General features: G+C 35.5%; 1 protein-coding gene across 1 annotated transcript in view; it reads right to left on the minus strand.

The window, feature by feature from the left end:
* Positions 1-16,532, minus strand: part of VMP1 (vacuole membrane protein 1) — a 125,327-nt gene that overhangs the window by 64,787 nt on the left and 44,008 nt on the right. Inside the window, exon 6 of the mRNA XM_046675188.1 lies at positions 6,121-6,288. Coding sequence (XP_046531144.1) covers positions 6,121-6,288 — 168 coding nt within the window. The remainder of the gene's footprint in view (positions 1-6,120; positions 6,289-16,532) is intronic.

The raw sequence follows: 16,532 nt of genomic DNA on the forward strand, positions 1-16,532 counted from the left end.
AAAATTCTCTGTAACAAAAACGTAGGAAGAAAAGTTAATTGCAACATTTTATTCTAATCATGAACTTCTCTTAAAACCTAAGCCAAATGTTCAATAGTTCTGAAAGCAATCATATGATTCAAACTCATGACAAGTTTCCTTAAAGCTAAAAAGGAAGTAATAATGGACTGAAATGAAATCAACAGCTACATACTGTCTTATACTTAGTTGACCATATTTATTGCCATATTTTAATTTAACTCTGCTCATGTTTTCCCATATTAGCAAGGAATGAGAATGGTGATCATGAGTCAGTATTCTATTTTTTATGCAAATAAATAAAAAAGAAATATAGTCATCCAGGCAGGTCCCCCAAAACACATTACATTCTAGACACAGAAGTTTATTTAGTCAGTTATCTCAAATTAGATACTGAGGTCCCATAATTTCATGATTCTTACAAAATTTTATAATTCTTGCAAAATCAAAACAAAAAAACAAAACAAAACTGTGGAACACTAAAAACTGTTAGCATAGGTTTAATTGAGGAGTAGAAATGAATGGCTTCCTAACTGCAAAAGACAAGTGGCATTTAGTCAAGCAATAATTCAGAAAGCTCTTCTAAAAACCATTTACTATATATCAATTTATTAGCCTGAAGTCCCTGCGTCTTGTATTGGAAAAGAGTTCAATATGCACTAAATAATGCAAAACCACGAGAGAAACACAGTATCTTCCTGGAGTGTCAATTTTATTAAAAGATTTTTGGGAGGAGAAAAATCCTGAATTTTCGTTCTTTTAAAAGTTTTGTCAAGTGGATTCACAAGCAAATCAGCAGCATCTTGCTTTTCTATGTTGGGAATCTTTAAGTTAAATGGTAAAAATCTGGAGAGCAAAAATTTTTACATATGCTGACTACTCTGAAATTATGGTGGCGTGATATTATCAGTGCATTAATAATCCTTAAAAACAAAATCATTTTTGGGCCGGCCCCGTGGTGTAGTGGTTAAGTTTAGTGCACTCCACTTGGTGGCCCGAGTTTGTGGATTCAGATCCCTAGCTCAGACTAACACCACTCATCAGTCATTCTGTGGCGGCAACCCACATATAAAGTGGAGGACGACTGGCACACATGTTAGCTCAGGGCTAATCTTCCTCAAGCAAAAGATTAAACAAAGAGGATTGGCAACAGATCTTAGCTCAGGGTTAATCTTCCTCAGAAAAATAGAAAGAAATCTTTGGGGCTGGCCCCATGGCCTAGTGGTTAAGTTTGGTGCGCTCTGCTTTGGCAGCCCGGGTTTGAGAGTTCAGATGCACAGTGCAGACCCACACCATTCATCAGCCATGCTGTGGCAGTGATCCACATACAAACTAGAGGAAGACTGGCAACAGATGTTAGCTCTGGGTAAATCTTCCTCAGAAAAAAAAAAAAATCATTTTTCAATTAAATATTCCAACTATAAACATGAATCAGAGGTTAAAAGCAGAAGTTTGGAGGGTAAGCTTGAAACCATTAAGAAATTCAGGGCTCTTACAAGCAATGTTTAAAAAATAACTATACCAATTCTAGTAAACTTATCAGATGTGTGTTGCAAATGAAAAAGAGAAAATTTGCTTCCAGTTTCCCTTGAGGTCAGTTTTAAAATGGTCTTAGAAAGGTACGAAGTTCTGATACATGCTACAACACGGATGAAACTTGAAAACATTGTGCTAAGTGAAATAAGCCAGACAAAGTAAGACAGATAGGCAAATTCATAGAGGCAGAAAGTACAACAGAGGTTACTGGGGGCTAGGGAGAGGAGGCAATGAGGAGCTATCATTTAATGGGTACAGAGTTTCTGTTTGGGATGACAAAAAAGTTCTGGAAGTAGATATTCGCAATGGTTACACAACATTGTGAATGTACTCAATGCCAGTAAACCGTGCAATTAAAAATGGTCAAAATAGTAAACTATGTGTCATGTATATTTTACCACAATAAGAAACCCCCCCCAAAACAAAACCAAGAACTAAACAAATAAATTGCCTTAAAAGGTAATGTTCCCTATCTGAAAGTTGTCACACATGTTCTTCTCTCCCCGGCCCTGCTGCCATTCCGCCTCCCCACTTCACTCTTTATTACTTTAGATCGCAACTGAAACAGTGCTTCTCCATGGAAATCTCCCCTGAATCAGAGACTAGGGAAAATGTTTGTGTTATCCAGTAGGTTTCTCCTTCATAGCACTTACCACAGTTTGTTTAAATATTTATATATATAATTTTTCCATGATACTTATATTTACACTTTTCCATGATAATTATATCTACATTTTTCCATGGTAATTATTTCCCTCACTAGAGAGTAAAGCTCCATGATGGAAGAGCCTGTTAAGTTTTGTTCACTCTGAATCTCCAGTGCTTGGATGCTTAATAACTGTTATTGGAATTTATGAATGAAAAGAAAATTTGTGAAGACCTGCACTGGTGATATAGCCACATTGTGAAAGATCAAAAAAGATGCAAATTGAAAAAAGGTAACCTACTGATCAATAGTATCAAATGATTCATGCTCCAGAGACCAATATGAACAAGTTGAAACTGAGGTTGACTCTGGTCTTTATATTACAATTGGAAGTAGCACATATTTCAATGATTTTACTGATTCAATATATTTAGAATGATAGTAAAGTCTGTAAAGGTATTTTACTTCACAAAGTACAAATTAGATAAAAATTTTAAATAAATATCAGTTTTTAATCAAGCAAGACATTCCCCTGAAAAAGACATATGAATGTGAACACAAATGGGATCAAATTATTAAAAGAGTAAACTCTAAGAATCAAGGTCAACACACTCTAAATAAAGGTTTCTCAACTTCAGTAGTATTGACTTTTTGAGTGTGTCCCATTTAACCATTTTTAAATATAAAATTCAGTGGCATTAACAGCATTCACAATGTTGTACAACTATCATTACTATTTCCAATATTCTTCATCATCCAAAGAGAAACTCTGTAACTCTTAAGTATTAACTTCTCATTCCCCACACCACTGATAACTTCTAATTTACTTTTTGTCTTATTAATTTGACTCTTCTAGAAAGTGCACATAAGTGGAATCATACAATATCTGTCTATGTCTGGTTTATTTCACTAAACAATGTTTTCAAGGTTCATCCATATTGCAGCATGTATCATAACTTCATTCCTTTTTATTGCCAAATAATATTCCATTATATGTATATATTACATTTTGTTTATCCATTTATCTGTTGAGGGACACTTGGGTTGTTTCCACCTTTCTGATAATGTGAATAACGCTGCCAAACAGTGAAGTACAAGAATCTGTAACTTGGGTCCCAGTTTTCAGTTCTTCTGGGTATTTATGTAGGAGTGGAATTAAAGGAGTGTCATATGGTAATTCTATAGTTTAAGTTTTTGAGAAGCCACCAAACTCCTTTCCACAGCACCTGAGTCACTTTACATTCCCACCAGCAATCTATAAGGGTTCCAATTTTTCCACATCCTCACCAACACTTGTTATTTTCCTTTTTTTTTTTTTTTAAAAATAACAGCTATCCTAATGTGTATGAAGTTTTTCCTTGTGGTTTGGATTTGCATTTCCCCAATATGTGAGGGGCTGGCCCGGTGGCACAGCGGTTAAGTTTGCACATTCCGCTTCTTGGTGGCCCAAGGTTCGCCGGTTCAGATCCCGGGTGCAGACATGGCACCGCTTGGAAAAGCTATGCTGTGGTAGGCGTCCCACATATAAAGTAGAGGAAGATGGGCATGGATGTTAGCTCAGGGTCAGTATTCCTCAGCAAAAAGAGGAGGATTGGCAGTAGTTAGCTCAGGGTTAATCTTCCTCAAAAAAGTAAAAAGAATCTTTCTGTGTGCTTATGGGTCATTTGTATATCTTCTCTGGAGAAACGTGTTGAAGTTCTTTGTCTATTTTTTAATTAGGTTGTTTGTCTTTTTGTTGTTGAGTTGTAGTTCTTTAAATATTCTGGATATTAGACCCTTATCAGATATACAATTTATAGACATTTTCTCCCATTTTGTGGGTTGTCTTTTCACTCTCTTGATAATGTCCTTTGATGTATAAGAGCTTTTAATTTTTAGCAAAGTTCAATTTATCTATTTTTTTCTTTTGTTGCATATGTTTTTGGTGTCATATTTAAGAAACCACTGGCAAATCCAACATCATGTAGATTGGTCTCTACAATTTCTTCTAAGAGTTTCTAAGAGTTTTATAGTTTTAGCTTTTAAGTTTAGGTCTTTCATGCATTTTGAGTTAACTTTTACACATGGTTTAAGGTGACGGTCCAACTTCATTCTTTTGCATATAGATACTCAGTTTTCCCACTACCCTTTGTTGAAAGGATTGTCCTTGTAAATGTTGAGAACAAGAGGAACCAATTTAAATATAACTGGATATGTGCTATATGTTTTACATGACAAAGGACAGTTTCAAAGAAGGAAATATAAAAGAGCAAACATATTGAGCCAATTAAGCAGTATTTACTGACATTTTTTTCTTTTCTTTTTCCCTGAGGAAGATTCACCCTGAGGTAACATCTGTGCCAATCTTCCTCTATTTTTTAGTAGGTGGGCTGTCGGCACAGCATGGCCACTAACAAAGCGGTGTAGATCCATGGTATAGGAATCGAACCTGGGCCGCCAAAGTGGAGCATGCTGAACTTAACCACTAGGCCATCAGGGCTGGCCCCCTAACACTCTTGTACCACGTGCAAAGCCTAATGCTGATTGCTGTGAGGGTAATAAATTTAAGGTACAATCTGTACTTTTTTAGGAGCTTAAAATTTATTTGGGGAAGTAAGCCAAGTTAACTAATTTAAGGCATGCATGGAGCCAGGCCAAATGAGCGTTTCAGACAATATGCACTATGAGAGTTTGGAGGAGGCAGTTATCACTGCCAGCTGGGATGGAAGTTTTCTTTGTTGCCACTAGTGTTAATCCAGCCACGTAAATCATTTTCGAAAGAACAAAACAAAAACAGAAAACCAAAGTCTATATACACAGTCCCTTTCTAGCATGTTCCAAGTATTTTCTGTTATTTTAATAAAAATTTTTCATCAAAAGACTAACGTGGTCAAATTTATAAAACATATGCAACTAGTACAATGAATTTGTTTCCAGTGTTTATAAAAGAGTAACAGGAAACATGACAATTTTTCCTGTCTTTCATATTCAACAAATTCAATGTATGGCATTTCCCTTATAATTCTTTTAAAACACAACATAATTGCTAACACTTAAATGTGTTCCAAAATGCTGCCTCTTCTGTGGGCAGGGTATTCATGTTCATTATAGTTAAAATTTTTCAGTGATCTGTTTCACATTTCTTATTTTATACAAAATGGTTAGGGGAAAAAAGTTACAGGGGTCATATAACTTAATGAATTCAAATAATGAATTAAAAAATAATTCAAATGGTAATAGGAAGTCTTTAGCAAATGAAGTATTCCTCAGTGATAGATACCTGAATGAATTTAGGCATATAGAGAAAAAAAAGAATGCTTTGTGTGGATTAAAAGACATCTGCCATTGAACATATAGTCCAAAAACTTCCCAAAATACACTTAAGCAAACCATAAAAAGAGTAACTGGTACAACTGAAAGTAAGATCACTATATACAACCATATAGTCTGATACCTCTACTACAGTAAAGTTTGGTTTATTAAGAAATGTCTGACCCAACTTCAGTATTATATCAACTCCGAAAATGAAATGAGTCCTTTAAGAATAAACACAGAGTTTTAAAATCTAGGAGTGAAACGCGTAACATTTACCAATCTGGGAGTGATATACAAGCACTTCCTATGTGTTTATCAAGTATATAAACATTTATAAAATTTTACAAAGTAGTATAGCTGCATCACCTGTACTCCTTTTCCCAGCTGTTGTTTACTTGGCATCAATTGCTTCCTGGCACCTATGGCTTCATATCTTCCTTCTGAATGTCATTCACGAACAGAAGAAGCTCTACAAGTTTTCTGCTACTTGGAAGTAGGTAGCTGGTGACTTTCTGAATTAATTATCTACTAATTTGGTGTATGTTTGGACTCAATTTCAATGAGGTACAACAAAGTATCAAGATAGTAAGGTTAATTTCAGACAAATAGGAAAATGGACATCTTACCCACATGCAGGCCTCAATCCTAACTTTTGAGATGATGCTCCACAAAGAAATGGTTCCTTCAACGCCCTCTTCATCTGGACAAATAATCTGATCAGGATAGGGTGGTTCAGGGAAATTAACTGAATTGCATTCATAAGCAGCTAACGTAACTGAAGCAATATGTGGACCCTATAAAACAAGTATGAGAAACCTCTGATGAGAAACATTAATGAAAAAGGAATTATCAACACATGTTATTTTAACAATCTCTTAATCACTATATATTAACAGAAAAATCTTAGCTTTTAAAGAACACAAATCTATCTAACTAAATATTTCAAGATACAATTGGTAATCTGAAAAAATAATCTTCCCAGAATCTCTTCCTGGCTTGCTATTAAAAAAAATTTAGACTTATTGAGGTATAATTTACATATAGTAAGAGTCACTTTTTTTAGGACTATTGTTCAATGAGTTTTGACAAATATATTCAGCCATATAACCACAACCAATCAAGATACAGAACATTTCCATCAGTGTAAAAAGTTCCCTTTGGAACCCTCATACACTGCTGGTGGGAATGCAAACTGGTGCAGCCACTACAGAAAACGGTATGGAGATTCCTCAAAAAACTAAAAGTAGAAATACCATATGACTCAGCTACCCCACTACTGGGTGTCTACCCAAACAACTTGAAATCAACAATCCAAAGTGATATATGTACCCCTATGTTCATTGCAGCACTATTCATAACAGCCAAGACATGGAAGCAATCCAAGTGCACGTCTACCGATGACTGGATAAAGAAGATGTGGTATATATATATATATATATATATATATATATATATACAATGGAATACTACTCAGCCATAAAAAAGACACAATCATCCCATTTGCAACAACACGGATGGACCTGGAGGGTATTATTTTAAGCGAAATAAGCCAGACCGAGAAAGACAAACACCATTTGACTTCACTCCTATGTGGAAGATAAACAAACGGACAAAGAGAACAGTTCAGTGGTTACCAGGGGAAGGGGAGGTGGGAGGTGGGCACAGAGGGTGAAGGGGAGCATTTATGTGGTGACAGACAAGAAACAATGTACAACTGAAATTTCAGAATGATGTAAACTGTTACGAACTCAATAACAAAAAAAGTTTCCTTTGTCCTTTTGTAGTCAATCTCCTTCCTCCAATACTACCTCCTGGAAACTGTATGATTTCTAGCTTGATTCTGATTTTATTTATCCATATTTCTCATTTGTAAGAATGTTATCCTCTGTGATAAAAACTTGCTGTGCCCCTATTCCTTTAGGCATAATCTGAGAATACTACTTTTTGACCTTACTTAAAAACAGCTGGTGAAGTGACTACCTCATGTCTCTCTCCCACTGAGATCCTAAAACAAAAATGAAACTGTTGGGGGCTGGCCCAGTGGTGCAGCACTTGAGTGTGCATGTTCCACTTCGGCGGCCCAGGGTTCGCCCGCCGGTTCAGATCCTGGGTGCGGACATGGCACCACTTGGTAAGCTATGCTGTGGTAGGTGTCCCACATATAAAGTAGAGGAAGATGGGCACGGATGTGAGCTCAGGGCCAGTCTTCCTCAGTAAAAAGAGGAGGATTGGCAGCAGATGTTAGCTCAGGGCTAATCTTCCTCAAAATAAATAAATAAATAAATAAATAAATAAATAAATAAAAATTAAAAAATAAAACTGTGGGACCAGTATTAGCGAGTTTTTCCTTTAAAGTAATTTTTTTCTATGGAAGCTTTTTTGCTGCTTTGTACCTTTATTTTAAAATATTACAAATTAATAATAATCATATGGATGAATATTTAGGTGTGTGATAAAGGCTTAAACACAATGGTTCCCAACTGCACATGTATGCCAAGGTGAGGTATATGCATTAGCATCAACTAGGGAGTTTGTTACAAATATAAATTCCTGGGTTTCCTAAGCATAGATTGATTCAATGGGCAGGCGGAGGGGGAGTACACATATGTTTTAAACAAGCTCCTTTAGAGTTTCAAATAAGTTAGGTTCTAAGAGGCTAGGTTTAGGAACCATTGGGAGAATAGTAAATTAAGGGTCAGAAAATAAGTGACCTTGGACAAGTCACTAAACCTTTCCAGGGCTCAGTTTACTCTTCTGCAAAAGGCAAAAGAATGAGACTTGGGGCTGGCCCGGTGGCATAGTGGTTGGGTTTGTGCGCTCTGCTTCTGTGGCCTGAGTTCCGCAGGTTCAGATGCCAGGCACGGACTTACACATGGCTCATCAAGCCATGCTGTGGCAGTGTCCCACATGTAAAGTTAGAGGAAGACTGGCACAGATGTTAGCTCAGTGACAATCTTCCTCAAGCAAAAACTGGAAGATTGGCAACAGATGTTAGGGCCAGTCTTCCTCACAAAAAAAGAAGAAAAAATCCAGCTCCAAAATTTAAAAACTCCAAATATAATCAAGTATGTCAATAAAGTCTAATGTTAATTTCCAAAGTTCTCACAAGGTGTAAGATCTAAAAGTTGGACATTCTTAACATGTCGCTCTAATACATACGGTATAAGTATTCACTTTTAAAACATACTATAGACAAAGTTCATACATAGTAGCCATAAGCGTAACTTCTATAGCCAAAAGTTCTGGTTCAGGTTCTGCCCTCTGTCACTTAACCTGATGAGTGTTGCTTTCCTTGTCTCCAAAATGGGGATAATAAAATACTCTCAGGACCTATATCCTGGGGATATTCTGAGGCTTACATTAGTCAATTCTTACAAAGTGCTCAGCTTAGAGCAGTGCTGGGCATATAGTAAGCCCTCCTAAATTACAAGCCGTTAGCTGTTATGAAGAAAATCTACGCTACATTTCTCCTTAAATGCAATCGGCACTTTATGATCAGACAAAATCTAAAAAATGAAGTTCTATCCTTAGCCCTGAATCAAGTAATTAGGTTTTTTCATGACCAAAAAAATCTATGTCAATTTTTAGTCTGTTCCTCTTTTTCTTGAGTTTTAATTCATAGAAATCATAAATAGTAACATTTAAGCTTTAAAAATAATTACAGAATGTTTAAAAAAGGAATGCTTTTGAGTATTCAGGTTTTTAAAAAAGTTATGATTAACCATGAAATCTACAACTGTTTCTTTGAATACTAGATAAGAAATTTCACATTAGATAAGAGATTTCACAGTTAAGGAAAAAAAACACATTATTTTGTGATTCAAGAAAAAAAAAAACCCTCAAGTTTTAAGTTTGTGGAATTCAGAATAACCGAATTAATTAGAGAAAAATTTCTCATCGTACATTTACAGCTAAGTCCGATGGAATTCAAAAAAACCAAGTGTAACTTCCACCTTTACTGTTTGAAAACACAAAAGAGAAATGTGATACCAGTAAACAGAAGAAATTCAAGAGTTTGCCACGATATCGCCACAGAACTATCCTCTGCAGGCTGCAGCAACAGTCGATCTACTCCTCGCCTCTAGAAACGAACTCCCAGTGAACAAAAATCAAACTGTACTGGATGCAAAAATAATGAGATTTCTGGGGTATATAGAAAGGAAGAAACTACATATCTACTCCAGAAATATAGATAAAATATGTACCCTGGCAGATTAAATACATCATCCAATAAGATAAAAGACTTATTCATAGTTGTAAATTTAAATGATTCTAAAAAGGGAAATTTTTAGCAATCTGATGAGAATTTTTTCCCTAAAGAAAGGATGGTTCATTCACACAACTATGCTGATATATACTTTCCATAACCACAGTAATAAGTCATGATTACTCAGCCTTAGAGGCAGATGTGGTGGTTCCCAGACAAAATGAACATGAATAACTGAGCATCTTGTCCTTTGTTCATACTCAAGCGCTCATTTAGCCTATACCTTGACATTTTAGTTTAAACTATGTTAACAGACAGGAAACATCACAAGTTGTTTTCAACATTACAGGTTAAGCACTCCTAAATATAACTGGTTTGATTGAAATAGATACCAGCTTACATGGAAAATCCAAACATAAAAACAAAAAAATAATTTTCATTAAAAAAATCTTAAAGTTACATATATTCAAATTGCTGTTTAAGTCTATTTTCTAAAACTTACAAGTCACACTGCAATGTACCAAATATGAAAGAACCACATTTTTTTAAATTGAGGTCATAATAGTTTATAACACTGTGAAATTTCAGTTGTACATTATTATCTGTCAGTCACCATATAAGTGCTCCCCTTGACCCCTTGTGCTCAACCCCAACCCCCTTCCCACTAGTAACCACTAAACTGTTCTGAAAGAATCACATTGTAACCATACTAAATGAAGAAACAAGGGATAAAGACAAACAGCTATATAAAAGGCTACCTGGACAGAATCACCATAAAACAAAAAAATAACCTAATGAACTGAGAAGGAGGTTCCAGCTCTCATGGGAACATGCAGGTATTGATATGTAAGAGCTAGAAATCCTGGCCTTTGGCTGTGGGTTTTCTGCCTCAGATCATGAAGCAACTGGTACAGACTTTCACTCCTACAATAAATAACTAGAAAACTGGACAGAATATACAGAACAGTTCTTTTCAGACATTGTAACAGGCAGTACAGAACTTCTGACCACTGAGAGATGAGATACAAATGAGGAAACCCTACGATGACTCTGGCTTTTGATTTGTAGACACATTCCCTGTCTATAGCAAAATCCATGGTCTAAAGAGGAAGACCCCAAGCAAAGCATGGTGGTCTTGCTGAGTTGATAAGGAAATCTGAGTTCGGGGAGGCTCAGTAGTTGAAATTTGTGGGGCAGAATACTAGTGAAGAGGGAGCTATGCAGAGAAAGAACTCTAGAAACATTCATGGGGGCCCCTTGAGACTCTGGCATACAAAGCTGCATCGCATGCTAGGGGGAGATTCCATGAGGCCAGGCAAAGTACAACTAGTGGGAAAAAAAACAACTATCAGGCAGCTGTAAGCTGAACAATTCCTTGAGTTTATTAGGGCTGGGAAACACTTGAGCTTCAACCAGCTAGAGTGGAGGGATGCAGCATTCAGGAAAGATCTTGGAAAGAGGCTATAGTAAAAGCTACTCTAAATAGGCCATAAAAAGATTTTTAAAAAGCCTTAAACAGATCAAGCTGATCCACAAGTAATGTAACCATCCACCAAAACAAAAAATTGATGCTGTGTAAAGGAAGATAATAAAATCCATATAATCAACAATTTAATACCATGTATCCAGCATCCAATAATAACTAGATAAGCAGGAAAATATGACCTATAGCCAAAAGAAACATTACTCAATAGAATTAGACCAAGAAATGTCAGAGAAAAGGAATTAGAAAACAAGGACTTGAAAACAGTGACTATAAATATGTTCAAGGATTTAAAGCAGCAGTTGGCAAAATTCAGTCCATGAACCAAATTCAACCCTCCACCAATTTTATTAAGTTTCAAAGACTAAAGTCATATACTTTCACTCACATACTGTCTCTGGTCAATTCTGTGCTACAATGGTGAAGTTGAATAGCTCTGACAGAGACCCCATGGCCTACAAAGTCTAAAATATTTACTACATGGCCCGTTACAGAAAAAGTTTGCTGATCCTGGATTTAAAGGAAAACATAAACACAATGAGGAAAGAAATAGAAAATATAAAAAATGACAAAATGGAACTTCTAGAGCTGAAAATATAATATCTGAATAGAAAAATTCATTGGTTAGATTATCAAGAGATTAGACACTGCAGAAGAAAATATTAGAGAACTTGAATACAAGGCAATAGAAAGTATCCAAACTAAAGGGCACAGAGAATAAATGCTATGAAAGAAATGAACCTCAGTAACCTTTGGAATAATACCAACCAGTCTAATATACATGTAATTGAAATCCTAGAAAAAGAGGGAAAGGTGTGGGGGGATGAGGTGTGTACAGAAAAATATTTGAAGAAATAGTGATCAAACATTTTCAAGATTTGATTAAAAATATCAATCCATCAATTCACATAGCTAAGAAACTCAACAAATCTCAGTCAGGATCAACATAAAGAAAATAAAACATAATCAAATTGCTGACAATCATCATAAAATCATAATCAACTTGCTATAATTAAATAATATTGAGAAAATCTTAAAATCAATCAGAGGGGATAAAAATAACATCATCTACAGGGAAATATAGCTAACACTTCTCATCAGAAAAAGTGCAATTACTTTTTTTATTGCAGTAACACTAGTTTATAAGATTATATAAATTTCAGATGTACATCATTATATTTTGATTTCTGTGTACATTATATCATGTTCACTACCCAAAGACTAATTACAATCCACCATTATACAGATATATGCCTAATAGCCCCTTTTGCCCTCCTGCCTTCCCTCTTCCCCTCTGGTAACCACCAAACCAATCTGTCTCTACCTGTTTGTTGTTGTTTTTATCTTCTATCTATGAGTGAGATCATACAGTATTTAACTTTCTCTCTCTGACTTATTTCACTTAGCATAATATCCTCAAGGTCCATCCATGTTGGCACAAAAGGCAAGATTTCATCTTTTCTTATGGCTCAGTAGTATCCCATTGTGTATATATACCACATCTTCTTTATCCATTCATCCCTTGATGGGCACCTAGGTTGCTTCCAAGTCTTGGCTATTGTGAATAATGCTGCAGTGCACATGGGGTGCATATATCTTTATGCATTCGTGTTTTCATGTTCTTTGGATAAATACCCAGCAGTGGAATAGCTGGATTGTATCGTAGTTCTTAATATTTTGAGAAATCTCCACACTATTTTCCAGAGTGGCTGTATCAGTTTGCACTCCCATCAGCAGAGTATGAGAGTTCCTTTTCCTCCACATCCTCTCCAACACTTATTTCCTTGTTAATTATAGCCATTCTGAGGGGAGTGAGGTGACATCTCATTGTAGTTTTTGATTTGCATTTTCCTAATAATTAGTGATGTTGAACATCTTTCCATGTGCCTTTTGGCCATCTGTATGTCTTCTTTGGAGAAATGTCTGTTCAGATCTTTTGCCCATTTTTTAATTGGGTTGTTAGTTTTTTTGTTGTTGAGATGTATGAGTTTTTTATATATTTTGGATATTAACCCCTTATCAGATATATGGTTTGAAAATATCTTCTCCCAATTGTTAGGTTGTCTTTTCATTTTGTTGATGGTTTCCTTTGCTGTGCAGAAGATTTTTAGTTCGATGTAGTCTCATTTGTTTATTTTTTCTATTGTTTCCCTTGCCTGGTCAGACACAGTACTCGAAAATATGCTGCTAAGACCAATGTTGAAAAGTGTACTGCCTATATTTTCTTCTAGAGGTTTCAAGGAATTACTTTTCTAAAGTGCTGCACAGAAAAAAATGTCAACCTAGAATCCAGGGAAAATGTATTTCAAAAAAGTTCTCAGACAGAAAAGCGTACCAGATGGAAACTTAAATGTACATAGAGGAGTGAAGAGCAATGGAAATACAGAAGACCTTTCCTCCTTATTTTAAAATGTCTTAAGAAAATAACTAGTTGTTTAAAGCAAAAACTGTGACATATGTAGAAGTAAAATATATGACAAAGACAGCATAAAGTATGGGAGGGAGAAAATGGAGTATACTATGGTAAGGTGGTTACATTATATATACTAAAAATAAATGTAGGGGGCCGGCCCCATGGCTGAGTGGTTAAGTTTGTGCACTCCACTGTGGCAGCCCAGGGTTTCGCCGGTTCAAATCCTGGGAGCAGACACGGCACCGCTCATCAGGCCATGCTGAGGCGGCATCCCACATGCCACAACTAGAAGGATCCACAACTAAGAATATACAACTATGTACCAGGGGGCTTTGGGGAGAAAAAGGAAAAAAATAAAATCTTTAAAAAATAATAAAATAAATGTGGAATCCAAAAGAAGGTAGGAAAGGAATAAAAAATAGGTGGGACAAATAGTTTGTGAGTAAACTTAAACCCAACCATATTGATAACAATATTAATTATAAATGGACCAAACATACAAGTGAAAAGGCAGAGAGTGTCAAACTGGATTAAAAAGCAAGACCTCAGTACATGCTGTCTATAAGAAACTCATTTTAATCATCAAGACCCAACAGTAAAAGTAAAGGGATGAAAAAAGGTAAACCATTTAAAAATAATCATAAAAAAGATGGAGTGGCTATACCAATATCAGAAAAAGTAGACTTCAGAAAAGAAAATATTACTAGAGATGAATAAGGACATTCCATAATGATAAAAGGGCTAATTCTCAGGAAGACAGAACAATCCTAAATGTGTAGGCATGTAATAACAGAGTGTCAGAATATATAAAGCAGAAACTAACAGAACTGAAAGGAGAAATAAATCCACAATTATAGTTGGAAATTTCAACGCCCTTCTCTTAATAGTTGATAATCAGTAGTTGAAAATCTTAAAAGCAATCAGAGGGGATAATTGACAGCCAGTATGGATATAGAAGATTTGAATAATAGGCAACACTTCACCTAACAATAGCCAAACACATATTCTTTTTTTTTTTTTAAAGATTTTTTAAAAGTTTTATCCCTTTTTTCTCCCCAAAGCCCCCTGGTACATAGTTGTATATTCTTTGTTGTGGGTCCTTCTAATTGTGGCATGTGGGACGCTGCCTCAGCGTGGTTTGATGAGCAGTGCCATGTCCACGCCCAGGACTCGAACCAACGAAACACTGGGCCGCCTGCAGCGGAGCTCGCGAACTTAACCACTCGGCCACGGGGCCAGCCCCCAAACACATATTCTTTTCAAGTACTCATGGAACATTCACCAAGACAGACCACATGTTGTGGTATAAAACGAGTCTTAGCACATTTAAAAGAACGTGCCATGTGGCAAGGTAAAGATCAATACAAGGAATACTTCTTAAGGAAAAGTGGCAAATGAAGTCTTCAAAGGTTAATTTCTCCAGATAAGAATATTGCCCTTTAATCTGTGTGGTGGTAATCAAAAGAAGCTAAACAGCTATATAAAACCTAGGAGACTCTATAAATTCCCTAGTTAGCGACCAGGTCACAAGTAACATTCACTCACTGCACACATAGCCCCTCAGAGTTCCTAATTACCACCAATGAAAGTTCCTTTTAATGATAAGAAGGTTAAACTTTAAGATTATGAAGAAATGTTATAATCTCATCAGAGTGACAGGTTTTAGGGTCTTTGTTTGGGAGGGCTTGTGAGTCATTATAGTCATTCTAAGTAAAGTCAATTCAACAAGGCAGTTCAGCTATTTGTGTCATATTGAACATCTGGTTTTGCTTCAGTTCAAAGCCTCATATATCTAGTCTCATGAGCTGTATTACATTATATTTTCCAAAGTTTTGATAATGGAATAATTTTGCCTTGTCTAGGATAAAAGATATACTGCTTGGAGAGGCAAGAGTATGTCTGGGTGAGAGCAAAACCACAGTTAGATCAGGGGGTAAGATTTCTAATAAGAGCAGATATAGGTATTTGTGGAAGAAGTATTTTAACTTTTAAAATATTCTTTTCAGATAAATTTTAAAAGTTACATTTCTATAATATTCTTTCATGAGCAGTGTAAAACAGTAAGTTTTAGTGATTGAAAAAAATTGACAGAGACAACCCAATGGGATCAAATTTTACTCTAGCTTCATATATAACTATTATAACTAATAATAACTAATATAACTATTAGTTATAGTTCTAATTAAGAGAAATTTCTAATTTAAAAAATTGTCCTAAAGAGATAAAATTATCATTCCTGAAATTATACCACACAAAACTATCCTAATCTGGCAGTGAAGAGAAGTTCTAAACAGTGGCCTGATAATAATGCAGTACCTATAAAAGCTCTGAGAAAGAAGTCCTGGTGCCACAAACACAAATTAGGGTCTTCGTAAGGAGAGTGTGTGATATTCATACCTTAATCCCTGAAAAAAATTGTATTATTAAAATGACAAACTAGTATATGCATTGCTGCTTCATTAAAAAAAAAAAAAAAAGAAAGTTTTCTGGATTCTGAACTTTACTGTTGGGTTTATTTTAGGGCCTTTTCTTCCAGAGACTTTTTTTAAAAAGTAAAAACCTAAAATGGTCATAATAGTTAACTATGAGCCTAATTTAGTCAAGCCTCTTTATCAACCAAGATGAAGAATATTATGTCACATTAAGAGTGCAGTATGTGTATGTACGAGTTTTTGTAAGGAAGACGAGAAGACAGACAGACAAACATTCTTACATTCTAGGCGGCTCCCACAGAACTGATAAAACATTCCTAAAGACTGCAATTGTTTGCACAACATCTGTAATGTCAATTCATAGCCTAATCCATCATCCATACACAGAAGTCAAGTGAGATCCCAAAGGCAAAATTTCCAATTAGTTTTGTCTGGAAAGTTTAGGGCAAAGGTAATAAAATCAAGAATCCTGTGCTGATTCACTGGGAAAACATTTGTTTGCC

The sequence above is a fragment of the Equus quagga genome, chromosome 11 (assembly GCF_021613505.1).
Source record: "Equus quagga isolate Etosha38 chromosome 11, UCLA_HA_Equagga_1.0, whole genome shotgun sequence".
NCBI classification, from domain to species: Eukaryota; Metazoa; Chordata; class Mammalia; order Perissodactyla; family Equidae; genus Equus; species Equus quagga.